This window comes from Gossypium hirsutum, chromosome D02 (assembly GCF_007990345.1).
Source record: "Gossypium hirsutum isolate 1008001.06 chromosome D02, Gossypium_hirsutum_v2.1, whole genome shotgun sequence".
Taxonomy (NCBI): Eukaryota; Viridiplantae; Streptophyta; class Magnoliopsida; order Malvales; family Malvaceae; genus Gossypium; species Gossypium hirsutum.
In genome coordinates, this window is record NC_053438.1 from 66,289,155 (window position 1) to 66,305,304 (window position 16,150).

A 16,150-nucleotide genomic window follows, 5' to 3' on the forward strand; every position below is an offset into this window, starting at 1 on the left:
AATAGACAAAAATGAAAGATCAAACTTTAATATTATTTTATACTAACTCCGCAAATATTTTAATCTAATATTTATGAACCCGATTTATGAAAATGAGATCTTGAAATCACATTTCCTGGTACCACTAATTTTCGAGTAGTTACAAACTTTAATATAGAAAATTAATTGGATCACCAATTAGCCATAATATATAGAAAAATTATTGTGATATTTTATGTGCATTTAATAAATAAACCTAGAAGCGGTAAAACAAACATAATCCAAATCTAATTTGCAAACAACGTAAAGACTAGAAATTTATTGAAATTATAGCAATGGATTGTCCTTAGATATTGGCAATTGGAAGGCAGGAACCCAAAACATTTATTATTGAGTGACTGAAGAATTTGGACAAGCCATTTTATTGAATATAACAAATAGAGACTTTTCAAAAAGTCCATCTTTTGAGAAAGAAAAAGAGGAAAAAGGAGACAGTAAACTCTCTCTCTTTCCTTGTCCCTCGTATCATTGCACTTCTCTTTTAACAATGTAATAGCATATATAGATACTGCAGTGGTCTCTCTTCAACGCCACACCTCTAAACACTATAATAACATCAACCGATTAATGGAGTTGGATCTTGAAAACCCTTTATCAAACGTGAACGACTTGTTCCCTGCTGCTTCTACCCCTTCCCTCTTCCTGCTTGAATCTCATCATATGCCCACACTCTATTACATCAACACTCTCAAAGCTACACATCTTGATATTTCTGTCAGACGAGAAGCCATCTCTTCAATCTCACAGGTATGTAAGTAAATAACCAACAACCTACTTAAACTTCCGGGAACTAGAGTTAGCTGTCTGTATGTTAATTTCACTCATGCTGGATTTGCTTTTTTGTTTCAGCTTTCTTGCAAATTCGGCCCCTTTTTACCGTATCTTGCTATCACTTATCTTGACCGGTTCTTATCAAGCCAAGGAGTAGCGGTAAAAAATGTAATCCTTAGCCCACGTTTATTAACTTCATAAAGCTGCGAAACTAACAAATCTATGACCGAATCTTGATGCTGCAGCAACCTAATACATGGGTTCTGAGACTTGTTGCAATCTCTTGCGTCTCTTTAGCTGCCAAGATGATGAAAACAGACTTCTCTCTCGCCGACTTTCAGGTATATTCGTATATACGGACCGACGTAGATGACTGAAAAAACATTGTAGAATAAGTCTAAACCATTGACTGTGTTATATAGGGCGATGGAGGTTTCATGTTTGATGCACAAACAGTAGAGCGAATGGAATATCTAATCTTGGGAGCATTAAAATGGCGAATGCGTTCAATTACTCCATTATCTTTCGTCTCCTTTTTCATTTCATTGTTCAAAGTCAAAGACCCTCCATTAAAGCAAGCTCTCAAAGCTCGAGCTGTTGAAATCATCTTCAAAGCTCAATTTGGTATGTCCATAGTTCACTGAAGTTTTGCCAAAAATACATCTATCACCACATTAATTTCCTTCTCTCAATATTTTGGGTGTCACTAACAGATACAAAGCTTTTAGAGTTCAAGCCATCAACAATTGCAGCATCGGCAGTCCTCTCAGCTTCCCATCAACTCTTTGATGGGAAGCAATTTCCCAGCTTTAAGAAAGCAATTTCCAGCTGTTCATATGTAAATAAGGTAATCTAATGTTCTTACTCTTTCTCTCCAGCTATTAACATTTACCACGCATTAAAAGCCAACCAACAAACTTATTATTATAACTTTCTTTTTAGTATTAATGCAGTGCAATAGCCAATATGCTTTAAACATGTATTTATGAGATTAACCAATGTGTTTGCAGGAAAACATGGTAAAATGCACCAATTGGGTGGAAGAGATAGCGATGGAGGGCAGTGAATCAATATGGGATTACCAGCATATTTGCAGTTCAGGGAGTGAAATTACCACCGTTACTCCCAGAACAGAGGGAGACATGAAGAGAAGAAAAATTAATGATTACGGAACCGTTATCAAAACTGTTGATTGCCCTGTATCAAAAAGGGTTCTAATCCATGGACCATTTTAGGAGTGACCATACCAAACCTACCACTCCTTCAAATGACAAATGAACTTGAGGTTTCGTTCATGGCTACGTGTCTTGTTATCGCCAATCCAATCTCTTTGTTTGCTAGAATTGGAAGGAGGCAAACCCAATATCAAGTTTTGCTTCTTTTTTGGTTCATTTTCTGTTACTCGTCTTTTCGGCTTTTAGGCTCCAAAGCCCAAACAAAGACAAAACATGACTTTGAATTGTAGGGTTGTCGGTCTTTTGGTGTTTCAGTGATCGTCTCTTCTTAGTTTATGGCAGAACAATAATAGTGACAGCACTTATACAACAATATTAATATTGTATTTTTAGTAGATTAATTTGTTTTAATGAATAAAGTTCCAACTTTGAATGATTTAGAATGAATGTTCTTCTAAAACTTTCTCACCCTACTATCAAAGTATTGATGTTTCATGTTCTTAGCGAAAAGTTATGTCCTATACTGTTGGGGATTAGTATGGTTTTGGAGAGGTTGAAGGCTGAGGCCTGTTCTGCCGTGCTTAAAAAAAAGCACTTCTGGCTCCAAAAACACTTTTAGAAGAAAAGTTTGCTAAACAAGTTATTTTTGGCTTAACTTTTTAGAGGTGTTTTTCAAAAGCATTTCTGAGAAGTAGAAGTTAAAATTTTTAGCTTTTCCTCTGCCAAAAACAGTTTTAGTGCTTAATTACTTTTTTACCCCTCTAATAACATAGTACTTTTCCTTTTTTCTTTTTGGTGCTTAATTACAAATGTGTTAAAATTAAAATAAAAAAAATATTTTTTAAAATACTAATTACAAATATTTAATGGTTACATTTAAATATCTAAAATATAGTTTATATATTCTAATTAAATTTTATAAATAATTAATATTTATTGCTTAAAAATATTTAAAATTTATATTTTATATATTAAAATATTAACAACAAGTTATAATAAATTTTTTTATATTCTTACTAAAATATAATAATATTAACTAATTTAAATATTATTTAAATGCATATTTGTTACTTGATAATAACATGTCTAAAATAGACATTTTATTTCTCAAATGTACTTTTTGACAGCAATGCTAAACACTTAAATTTTAAACCAAACTTTTCAAAAGCACTTCTCAAAAATACTTTTTAAAAATATTACCAAACTAGCTCTTAGAAACTCAAAGCCAGTACAACTCAACAATCATTTTCATTGAAAATGAACTTGTATTAATTAGGATTGAAAGTCATTGGGTGCAAACACATTATTTAATTTACAAGCAAATCGACATTCATTTAGACCTTCTGTATTTTATATACTTTTCCAAATATGCAAAAATTCCATGAAAAATTCAACTCCCATAAATAAGACGAGATAGCTGTCATATATGATTTGGGTGGAGACATAGAATCCAGAGATAAGGCTGAAGCCGCTGTCGATCTGCGTTTGATGACAGAGTTACGTTGCTATCTGCAGCAGTCTTGGAATTGAATGTTAGCTCAAAAGTTCAAAGGTATCATCAACCTCATTTTATATCCTTTCGATTTTATCTTGTAATAAAGTCGGACATGCTCTTTCTCGTGTTCCATTTTCGTTTTATCTGCAACCCTTTTTCATTTCGTCTTTGTATTTTCATTCCAAGATAAAATCGAGATAAAAGAAAATTGATTTTATTTTTCATGAGAAAAAAAATATATGATTTTTTAAACATCACCATTTGCAGTGGTAGTCTAATTTAATTGTAAAAGTATCTAAAAATCTCTAAATTAATACAATATTTAAAACTACCCGGCTTTAAATAAGAAGATAAACGCGCTTCAACACGCTCAAACTCATGTCCCCTGCATTAACAACTAAGTTAAGACTCAATCAACATTATTTTATCAATTTTAATTTTAAAATTTTGTTGATTTTTCCTTGTCAACTATTAATTGAACAAAGTGATTACTAGTAGAAAATAGAAATAGCCATTAAAAAATTGTCCATTTAGTTTGTTTAGAAAATTACATTTCAAAACTTTTCTTATAAAATAATCCACTATTAGCAATGACAATTAAGTCGAAATTAGATCACTTTGTCTCTAAGACTTTCTTACTCTTTAAGGGTTTTCTTCAAAACTTATATGTAAATTACTTGTTTCAATGAAGTTTACTTACAAAATTTGCACTTAACAATAATTCAAGTAATGTGCATTTTTTTTGTCTATCTAAGATAATAAAATAAAATAAAATAAATTCTTGAATTATGGATGCTAATAGAGATCTTATTGTACTCCTATAAAGACTAAATCTTGTAGTCAAGGGAACTTTGATTGCATTCTTCCACCCAAAATTTTTCTGAAACGAGCTACTAACAATCTTTGACATTCAACATGTCTAAATCTATTTAATCAAAATATGACAAAAGTTGCTGTTTAGGTGAGGAAGGATGATTTCAATGAATACAAACAGAAGAGGAAAAATAGTAATTACATCTCGCTCACCAGGGAGACCATAACTCTAACACTATGGATTACTCAACATGTTAAGCTCTCTAAACCCGAAACATGGAGAAATACATGGATTTTGGGGTCTTAGAGATGGTATGAAGATAATAAATAATGATTTTATTTATTTAAGAATTATAAGATTCAAAGATATATCTTTGTTTTGCAAAGATGAATCAATGGGAGGCATTTTATAATAAATTAATAATTTATATAAGCAGAATGTAGTTATGTCACACACAATTTATTTAAACTTTCTTATTCCTATATAAAGTTAAGAAATGTGTACGAAGGAGATTCTCGGAATGTGTTGTTGGAATCAAAGGGTGGCGGCTAGTCCTATGTTAGTGTGTGTGATATTTGAAGAACCTGCAAATTTCCACACTCTCTGCAGTCGGCGGTCTGAGCACAGTCGCATGGAAGCCTAAAGAGAGAGAGAGAGGAAGGGCAAATCCTAAAGCCCATGTAATATATTGAATGTGTCACTTTTTATAACCGAGTTAAAGTAATTATCAAAAATTATTTTTTATAAAACAATAAATATTATTATGAAAATATGTTCGTCATGACTTGATAAATGAAAATCTTCTGCCACAGCTAGCTTCCTACCGCTATGTGTGCTAGTCACACATGATTTATTTATTTTAGTTTTTTTAATTATTTTTTAAAATTATTTTATTTATGTAATAATTTAAAAAGTGGAAGCACCATTTTAAAATGGGCTAAATTAGTTTAATATGCTGTTTTTATTTTTTAATTGGTATATTACGTCATTTCTATTTTTTAAATTCTATTTTTTAAAATTTAGGGAAATAAATCGCTTTTAGAGAAAGAGTGTGAAAACGCATCCAATTGGGCGCACATCCAGCTTTTTCTCCTCAACCTCCTTTTCTTTTATTTTTAAGTTTAGGGTTAAGGTTAAAAAAATTTTGAATTAGGAATTAGGGTTTAGTGTTTAAGATTTTAAGAGTAAAACTGTGAAAGTTTATAGGTAGATTTGAGGGGCCGGGGATGCGATAACACATCTCAGAACACATACATTTCATATGTCATGCAGGATAGGACCATTATCTTAGAAACCCATCCTATGGAAGTCAAGTTTCGGGGTGACAGTACTTGACACAGTCACAGATCAATGTCTAAGTGGAGGTCACACTTGGCAATCATGATGCAATCACAAGTTCGAGTATAATTAGGGGCCAATTGACAATCGTTATGTGATCACGAGTTCAAGCTTTTTGGATATCCGCAAATGATGCGTTATATATACCATATATAATATTGAGGCCATAATCCTAGGGAAAAACGAAGGGCTTTCCGATGTAATCAACATAATTTTTTTTCTATTTCCAAGCAAATGGTATCATTAACCTTTCATTTTCATTTGAAGGCTAACACCTAGGTGGACACAAGAGGGCTCTCAAGCAAAGAGCGGATGTTCTGGAATAGTAGAGGTTAAACTCGAGTCAGCGCGACAACAATTGTAGTTATTAATGAGTTGTTTAACAACGGCAACTGTGATAACCCCGAAAGGAGCATCACCTTTACTACACCACAACAACCATTACTCGCCTGAAAGTCTTATTGCGTCTACGACAGTGCGGCCTTCGGATAAGAAAGAAGGTTAAAGGTACTGACTGTGTGGAAATGAAGAAAAAAATAAGCCGATTATAGCAGGAAACCCCATAGATTTTTCATATAATTATGCCCTTAGACTTTTGTATAGTATTTATAAGGCAACATCTTCAGGTATCCGAAAAGTTTGAGCTCGTGCCTACATAACGACCATCAACTGGCTCCCCCATTATACTTCGATCCATGACTTCATGGTATTTATAAGGAAATGTCGATGTACTTCTTGTGGTAATCTTGCCAATTTTTGTCGGTCTTTCTCTGTAGATTAAACTTGTGCAGTGCTTCCATCTCTCGTGGTGGTGACGATAGTTTTTTGCCTCTACTCGAACTGTCGCATCATTCGATCTAATTTATGCATCTCCACCATCGTGCAAACAATCAATGACACATTTGAGTCTCACATACTCCATATGGCCAAAAATTCTGGCGAGATGCATTTTATGATATCCGGATTGATGTATGACATCCATTCACACTGTAGTGCACAATTATAAATTTTGTTATGTACATAATTTTAAATTTCAAATCATTGCATAATTATTATAGGTTTGAAAAAACTCAGTAACTAACCTCGAATTTCGAGTGTTGATCTAACAACAACCGGATCTCTTTGAGCTACTTCGGTTGTCCTACATAACTCGATCCATGGTTTCACCTATTCAAGCAATATGTTAATTCAAACATATAATAAATAAACAACATTTACTATATTAACTACATATTATTATCAAATGAATTTTTCCTTGCCACCAATGGAAAGGTATAAGGGTCATTCACTCAAGGACGTAGAAATGGTAGTTGCCATCTATAACAACTCGATTTTGACCCTAATCGGACAAAGTGATTTTGGGACAACAAATCCGAGTCAGAAAAATATTTTAAAATTATTTATGGTATTTACAATATGTGAATTACTATGTATGAAAATTTCGTATAAAAATTTAATCGTTTGAGTGCTCAATTTGATAAAAAAGGGCTTAATCGCTTAGGGATTTAATTTAAAAGCATCTACTTGTTGATGTCTTGCCTTCAACTGTCCACTAGTGTTTTAATAATATATATTAGATAAGTAAGGTTAATTAAGTAAATAAACATATATTATAATATATGATAATTAAATTAAACAAAAATCCTTATGTTATCATCTTCCTCAAAGCCGAAAGTGAGAAAAGAAAATCAAAGAAACATCCAAGCTAGGGTTTGGCCATTAGGAAGCTTAAATTAAGGTTCTTTTTTGTTTGCTTTTTGATAATTTCTACGTTTTTGAGATCGTTGCTTTGTGTACTACAAGACTCATGCTTTAATTTTTAAATTTGGTGTTGATTTTGAGATATGCCATTGATGAATGCTTGAGCTTTGTGGTAGTTGATGATGAAATATGAAAGATATGTGAAAAAATTAACATGTTTTGTCTTTGAATTTTTGGTGAAATTGAGTAATTAAGGCTAAATTGTGAAAGTAAAATTTTGAGGGACTAAAATGTAAAATAAATGAGATGTGTGGACTTGTATGAGCACTAGGTACATTCGGCCCTGGTATGGTATGGACATATTTTGTGTATTTTGTGTTTTATGCAATAGGGACTAAATTGTAAAAAGTGTAAACGTCAGGGGCAAAATGGCAATTTTACCATTTATGTGTTTTTGAACTAAATTGAATGTAATAATATTTAAACTAGCTCATTTTGAATATATTTAAATCAAGAACCAAAGAAAACGGAGTTGGATCGGGGAAAAGCTAAAGTCGTCGACTAATCGTCCGGTTTCGATTTTACACTGTCTAAGGTAAGTCTATTAGCGACTTCATGTTATCAAATCAATATATATATATCTATTTTATAACTGATGAGCTATAACTAAAATTATAAAATTTGATTTTAGTTGATGTGTGAATCTTATATATATAAGATGTTCGAATAGGTATATATATAAAAGTATAAATTATTGGATTTGATTAAAAGTTTGGATGTTATATTTTGTATATATAATGTACGAATATATATATGTGTGAGTAATATATATATAAATTCTTGGACTAATTGAAGTATGAATGCTATATAAGTTCATAAAAGGTTTGAATACATTAAGGTATATACATGTATAATTTTTGGCTTTTAATCAAAGGTATATATATAATGTATTTGTATATATATTTGGATCGAATAAGCATGTATATACATGTATGATCCCTTATATGGAGTTTGAGTATGAAATTAGGGATGTATATAATAGATTCGAATATGTACGAGTATACAAGTATAAATTCATGTTTTGATTATAAGTATGTAATTATATATGTATATGATAGACTCGAATATATATATACATGTATAGATTCTTGTATTGAAACTAGGTATGAATTTATATATGTATATGTGAGGTTCGAATGTGTATGGTTATGCATGTATAAGTTTTATATTGAATCAAAGGAATGAAATTATTAGCTTAGATCATTTTAATATGTTCGAATGTAGGATATGATTTCTTTGGATTAAAATTGATGCCATGAAATGTATATATATTTAAGTAATTCGTAAGTTAAATGTACATTAATTAAGGTATGTTATAAGAAAATAGTATAATACTATTAGTAGGATCTAAAGTATAAATTTATATATATAAGTATTCGGTTGGATCATTGAGTTATCGAGATGGATTTTGTGATTGAACTTTATATACTAAGGTGGTTCAAAGATATAAGTTATAAATTTTTGAGCTAAATTATGATGTATGGATTTTATATATGTAAATAGTTCGGTTATGAGTTACAACTTATATAAATTGAGGTTTTCAGGCTTAGCACCTAGCAGGCTAAGTGCCGGTGAACTGAATCAGGTTATAAGCCTAGCAGGCTAAGTGCCGGTAATCTGAATCAGGTTATAAGCCTAGCAGGCTAAGTGTCGGTGAACTGAATCAGGTTATAAATGAAACACCCCTTACCCGAGACCATTTCCGGATTCGAGTATGAGGCGTTACTTGACTTAACTTAAAAGTTCGGGGCATAAAAATTTACTTTTAAAAGTTATTTCACTGTTCATAATAAGGCTATCCACCTGCACAGAAGTTACTAAATTAATTATAACTCGAGCTACGAAACTTGAAATTTAGATCCGTAAACTTTCCCTAAAACTAAACTCATATATATTTTTACCATAAATTTTTCAGAATTTTTGGTTCAGCCAATTAGTACAGTTTATTAGTTAAAGTCTCCCCTATTTCACTGATCGACTGTCCTGACCTCTCGTCACTAAAATTCAATTATCTCATTGTAAAGACTTCATATAGTGTTCTAACTTATTTATACAGAAAATAGACTCAATAAGGAATTTATAAATATAAATTACAACTCATAGATATTTTTGTACAATTTTTAATGATTTTCCAAAGTTAGAACAGGGGATTCCAAAAAACCACTTTGACATTGTCTAACTAAAATGCAAATATCTCAGAATACATAATTTCTTTGTCTACACCGTTATTTTTATATGAAAATAGACTCAATAAGCTTTAATTATATATCTCATAAACCTTCTAATTCATTTTCTACTATCCTTGGTGATTTTTCAAAATCACATCACTACTGTTGTCTCAAAACTGATTTACTACCAATTTTTACTTTTTCATGATTTCTATGCATAATTTAGCACCTAGACTTTTATAACAACAAACACCTTCATACTTAGCCATTTTAATAACTATTCATCATCAAATATTTACATATCATCTTTTGGTCATAATTTAAGAATATAAAATCGAAATGACTAAGTCTCTATACATGCCATAGCTCGAAACATTTATCGTATTAAAATACCGAGTTTGGTGGTTGATAGTGTGAACGCTCTCCGACGTCTTCAAGATTCCGACTATGCTTGATAATACTATATGAAAGAAAAAGAAATAAAAGAAGTAAGCATAAAGCTTAGTAAGTTTACAAGTAAATAAATAACAACATTTATCATAAACCATCATACTCATAAATTTTCATCAAGCACTAGGATATTTACTTTCTTCTTTACTTACTCACTTACTTACTTAAATAACTCACGATTATAACTTACTATTCACTTACTGAAATTCTTTTTCTCAACTGATAACTGAGATATTTTCAATCCTTTATAACTCACTTGAATCTAGATATCATGGTTTTACTTGAACTTTCATGTAACTTAATTCATTTTCTAGCCCGTTGAATCACTTGGAATACTAAGGATACTTGGGTCTCTTGTCTGAATATAACATGCCAAAGCTATTTCCCAGACATAGTCTTACATGGGATGTTTCCCGTACTGCCAATGCCATATCTCAGATATGGTCTTACATAGGAGTTCTCATATCAGTGCCCATACCATGTCCTAGACATGGTCTTACGGGGGACCTCTTATCTCAGTGCCAACGCCATGTCCCAGACATGGTCTTACACGGGACCTCTTATCTTGGTGCCAACGCCATGTCCCAGACATGGTCTTACATGGGACCTCTTTACCCAAATGTCATGACATTTGTATATGATACATTCCTTATGTTTCAATGGGACTTTTTAACACTGATTCTCTGTCATCTCATACTTGAGTTAACATTAGATATTTTCATGAAATAAATACATAATTGCTGAAAAATAACAGCATTAATAATAATTATTAAAATATTGCATTTATTTACCGTAAACTTACCTCAGTACAAAAATATGATTAAATCTAACACTTTAGTCATTAATCTTTTTCTTTCCCCAGTCTAACTCCGGATTTCGTTCTTCGTGATCTATAATTAAAATTTTAGCTTATTTAATACTCACATTCATGAAAACAGTCCTTGACTTTAACTTTGACAAAATTATGATTTTGCCCCTAAACTTTTACATAATTACACTTTTGCCCCAAAGCTCGAAAATTAAACTTCATCTCTTATTCTTATGTTTTATAAAATGCTGAACATTTTTCCCTTCTATGACAGTATCAAATTCTTACTCTAACACTTATGAACATTAGGTATTTTTGCCGATTATGTCAATATACTCGTTTTCACTTAAAATCGACTAGCAAAAGTTGTTTAACATAATTTTTAGCTTCATATTCTACCATAAATCATAAAAATAAACATATTTCACCTATGGATATTTTTCCAAATGTGAACCCTAGGTTAAATTATTGCTAGAATAAGCTAAATTAAGCTACCGGGATTCAAAAAACATAAAGAATATTAAAAACGGGGCTAGAACAGACTTACAATCGAGCTTGGAAGCTTGAAAAACCCTATCCATGGTTTCCCCTTGTGAAATTCGGCCATGGGGTTGAAGATGGACAAAAATTGGCTTTTAATTTTGTTTTTAATTCATTTTAATAACTAAATGACCAAAATGCCCTTAATGAAAAACTTTGGAAACATGCCTAATCATGTCCATTTTTGTCTACCAAATTAACCAATGGTCTAATTACCATATAAGGACCTCCAATTTAAAATTTCATAACAATTGGACACCACTAACATGTAGAACTCAACTTTTGCACTTTTTATAATTTAGTCATTTTGACTAAATTGAGTGCCCAAACGTCAAAATTTTCGAACGAAATTTTCACAAAATTATTTTGTGAAATTGTAGACCATAAAAATATAAGAAAAATAATTTTTTCCTTATTGGATTTGTGGTCCCGAAACCACTGTTCAGACTAGGCCCAAAATTGGGATGTTACAATAAGCCTAGCAGGCTAAGTGCCGGTGAATCTGTTTAAATTAAGTGATTATATGAATTGGGTATATATATGATTTTGGTTATATGTAATGGATAAATATATGAACATTTGTTTCTATGTATTTGATGAGCATATAAACGTTCAGATCTTTAGTGAGTATGTACATATATTGGTTGTCGTGAAATTGTTGTATATATATATGTATGCATTCAACATATGTGGATTATAAGTATATATGTGCATTCGGCACATGTAGTTGATAAGTATACATATATGCTTTTGGCATATGTATTTGAAAAATTATATATATAAATGCAATCGATGAACTGCAAGCGATAAGTACACTAGCAATTAGTATATGCAGTTAATGATTATGTTTGTAACTTGGTTATATGCATATAATGTATATACATATGTTCGTTTATATGTATTAGTTAAACATACATTTTTTTAGATATCAACAAAATAACTTAAAATAGCAATGTTTGAATAGTAATTATATTTGGTATTTGTGATTTAATTAAATTTACTTAAGGAATTATATGATTCTTTTATATGTATTTTAGATATGCTATAGACTTACTAAGTTATAAAAGCTTACTTTGTTTGTTTACGTCCATTTGTTTTATAGATAAAAACCAAGCTGCAGACTCGGGGATCATCAGCAAAGATCATCACTCTATCTACTGTCTCGGTATTGAGATGTTTAAATTTTAACTTATGGCATGTATAGGCTAGATAATGTTTTGGAAGTCGTACTTTGATGTACTGCATATATAATTAATAACCATACAAAAATGGCTTATTTTCTTATGGTTTAATTGGATTGAAAAGTCATGTTTTGTTTTAAAAGGTTAAAGTAGAATTTATAATTATACTTACTTAAAATTTGACTAAGCTTAATATATTTAAATTTATATATATACAATGCTTATATTTTGATTTGGAACTAGTTGATTTAAACCTGTGTTCAAACGATTTGCATATAAATGTTAAATTCTTGAATTCTACTGAACATTTGTATTGAGTTGTGTTTTGTCCGGTAATGCCTCGTAACCCTAATTTGGCGACGGATAAAGGTTATGGGTGTTACACCACCATGCCCATGACTACAGCAGGAGCAAACAACCACCGATTGACATCTTGCCAGGTCCGTCGTCGGACACAACTCCCGGTACAACGTGGCCAACATAGTTGATCCTCAATTCAATCGTCCGCATTCTTTGAAGTCGAATAGGTGTAGTAGCCACCTTATGTGTACCAAATTTCAAGATTTATCGGACATTAAAATACCCCTGATTAACCTAAAGATAAATGCTCGTGCGTATTATTTTTTGACGACGTCGGTCTCATTCAGAGGAAGTTCTTTAAAATTACTTTTCAACCACTTCATATCTATCCAGCCACCTTGAAACTTGTTCGACACCTTTCCCAAAAATGCCTCGCAAAGGTCCTCTTTGTTAGGAACAACCGTTGATCCCGTAACGACCGTCCTATCCACTGGTAAATTAAGTTGTAAAGCCACGTCCTCGAGTGTGATTGTACACTGAATGCATGAAAGATGAAATGTGTGTGTATTGAGTCTTCATCTTTCCACCAACGCGTTGATAAGTGTAGGATCCAATTTGCAGCCCCCTAACATACGAGACTCATGTAAGAATCCAATTTCTTGCAAATAACCACGAATTTCGATCTCTAGGATCATTGACAAATTATGTATGAACCCTTTCAAAACACGATAATTTACGTATTTATATCGACAAAATAAAATATTTTTAAATTTAACTCAATTGAAAATAACGAAATTTAAATTTTCGCCTTACTATTATCGCTTGAGCGGTGGTAATGTGCTTGTCGTCAAAACGAATCAGAGAGCTTGCCATTTGTGAAAATTTAATCAAAATGAATATACAAAATAATTAAATAAAACTATAGTATTTTTAAACAAGTATATTGGAAAATTTCGAACAAAACTTTAAGTAAAATGAAAGAATTGAGAGAGTTGAGAGAATTGAGAGTTTAGAGAGAAGAAAAAGAGTTGGATTTGAACACTTATAAAACTTTATAGGCCAAATACCAAATACCAAAATGAACACTTAAGCTACATGACCAAAACAACCTAGGTACATGCCATTTCAACTCAAACACACACACACACACACACACGCACACACATATATATATACATACAAAATAGGTAATAAGGTGTGTTCTGAGCTGAGTTTTTGAGTTAGATGTTTGACCATAAAAATCTACGTCTACTCATGTTCAATACCTATGCACGGAAACAAACATAATCGTATGGTAAGTATTTAGAATAAGTCAAAGTGAGAATATATATGTGTGTTTATAACAAGTATCAATGACTTCAATAAATACTGCTTTAACTCATCTTATTGTTATTCATTTCACTTTTCAATATTAATTTCAAAGCTTATTCATTTTGGTCACTATTATTCGATGATAGATATTTAGACAGATACTCAGATCTATATAACAAGTAATTTCATAATCCTTTGGAAATTGGGACTATTTCATTATGTCATCTCGGGTTTCCCAACAACAATGACTTTTTAATATTTGACTATACTGTTCATTCTACCATATCGGATTGTCCGACAACAATGGCTAATAAATCACTATATTGATGATCTTATGAAATGCCAACTATACCCAAGCTACGTCTAACATCATTTAACGGGGCATTAACATCATAATCACCTTTGAAACACATATCATCATAATATCAATGTTTCAAAATTTGTATGCATAGCAAACACAATTTCAAATATTTATCGCATATTCCAAATATCACCAATCGAGTCCATCATTCAAAGTTTGTAAGGAAATATACCATTACCTCAATGCATAGTTATATTCATTATAATAATTAATTAGTCTATGAAAGCAAATTGAAATTGTATTAAAGAAGCACAAACTTGAAGCAACTATTGTAACAACCCGTTTTCAGTGAAATCGAAGCAGTAGTTTCAGGACCACAAATCCGAGTCCGTAAGAAAAATTATTTCAAATTTTTTTATGGTCTACCTAAAGACTTTGATTAATTATCCATTAAATCCTTCTAGTGTTTGCTATAATACAATTAAGTCCTATTACTATTCTTAGTAATTTATCTAATTTAATTTCACTTAATGATTCAATCCTACTATTTTCGTATTCAACACGTGACCATTCAATTATAATTTTTTTAATAATTTAGTTTATAAATTCGATTTAATATTGAATCTTTAAATCAAAGTTTTTTTATAAAATTTTCCATCCACATTATAGGTTCCAATAAAACTGAATAAATGAGGAACTTGATGCACTGTCTGCTAAGTCGTTGAGTGAGGCTTATATATGGTTATTGTTTTCAGAGATAATGTTATATTTGGTACCTACCTAATATGGTATTTATACTTTGAAAATGTCTAATGTGGTGACTGAATTATTAATATAGATTTTATTATGGTATATGTGCATTGATAAAATGTTCAATGTGATACATGTACTTTGAAAATGTCCAATATGGTACATGAACTATCAATATTTTATTATGGCATTAACGCGGTATTTAGAAAGCTTCATATTTGTAAAGTGAATTTTGATTAAATTTAAAAAAAATAGGAATCTCTTTGTGTTTTAAGGTATATCTTGAAATTTTATGAACACTATTAATATTTTAGTAAGTTGGACAAAACAGTACAACATAATGCATAATTTAGAATTGTTGAGAAGAGCTAATTTAAAATCCGATGTATTAAAAGAGTTTTGGAATAATAAGGTAACGGATTGTTAAAGTTAGTCTGTTTATCTAGTTTAGGTTGTTTTTTTTTTAAAAAAGTTTTAGGTAGTTAGTTTAATTAGGTTTTGTTTTACACCAAATTACTAATTGAATCATTTATATGTAACAAGAAATAATAATTGAAAGCAACAAATAGCAAAAATTGTAGTTATCATGATAATGTACATACCCAAAAAGTTCAAAATCTAGCCACTGTGACAATGACGGCTATTTAAATTGGGATAGTGAAAAACATATATATTTTTTTGTAATAGTTTGCTCATTCAAAACTACCGGAAGGCCTGAAGAAGCATCGGTGATCAGACTACGACACTTTTATTTATTCATTTGTGACTCATTATACTGCACCTCTAAGCGTCGACTGAAGCTGAAAAGAAGGGATACTTTGTTTTGTTGACTGAAGCTGAAAAGAAGGGATACTTTGTTTTTTCTTTTTTGTTTGTTTCTTTTATTAGATCTTCCTTACCTGTTAAAAAAAAAAGAAGAGGAAAACTCTGTACAACCCCATACATCAC

The 16,150-nt window shown here is 31.0% G+C and overlaps 1 protein-coding gene across 2 annotated transcripts; it reads left to right on the plus strand.

Annotated features, from left to right (window-relative positions):
- The first annotated feature begins 403 nt into the window (after nt 1–403).
- LOC107909309 (putative cyclin-D6-1) lies at nt 404–2,425 on the plus strand. Of its 2 annotated transcripts, none has more exons than XM_016836789.2 (6): nt 404–786; nt 889–969; nt 1,056–1,151; nt 1,233–1,434; nt 1,524–1,657; nt 1,821–2,425. In XM_016836789.2, the coding sequence occupies exons 1-6, from the start codon at nt 607–609 to the stop codon at nt 2,043–2,045; spliced, it is 918 nt and encodes a 305-aa protein (XP_016692278.1). In that variant the 5' UTR covers nt 404–606; the 3' UTR covers nt 2,046–2,425. The 2 variants fall into 2 exon arrangements, with proteins under 2 accessions (XP_016692278.1, XP_016692277.1); XM_016836788.2 differs by having other exon boundaries at nt 426–786; nt 889–978.
- The last annotated feature ends 13,725 nt before the right edge of the window (nt 2,426–16,150 follow it).

Excerpts from the sequence above, each read along its gene's own strand:
- LOC107909309 (XM_016836788.2), top strand. The coding sequence starts at position 607 with ATGGAGTTGGATCTTGAAAACCCTTTATCAAACGTGAACGACTTGTTC. Across the intron at positions 787-888 it reads CCATCTCTTCAATCTCACAG|CTTTCTTGCAAATTCGGCCC; the intron begins GTATGTAAGTAA and ends TTTTTGTTTCAG. Across the intron at positions 1,152-1,232 it reads TCTCTCTCGCCGACTTTCAG|GGCGATGGAGGTTTCATGTT; the intron begins GTATATTCGTAT and ends TGTGTTATATAG.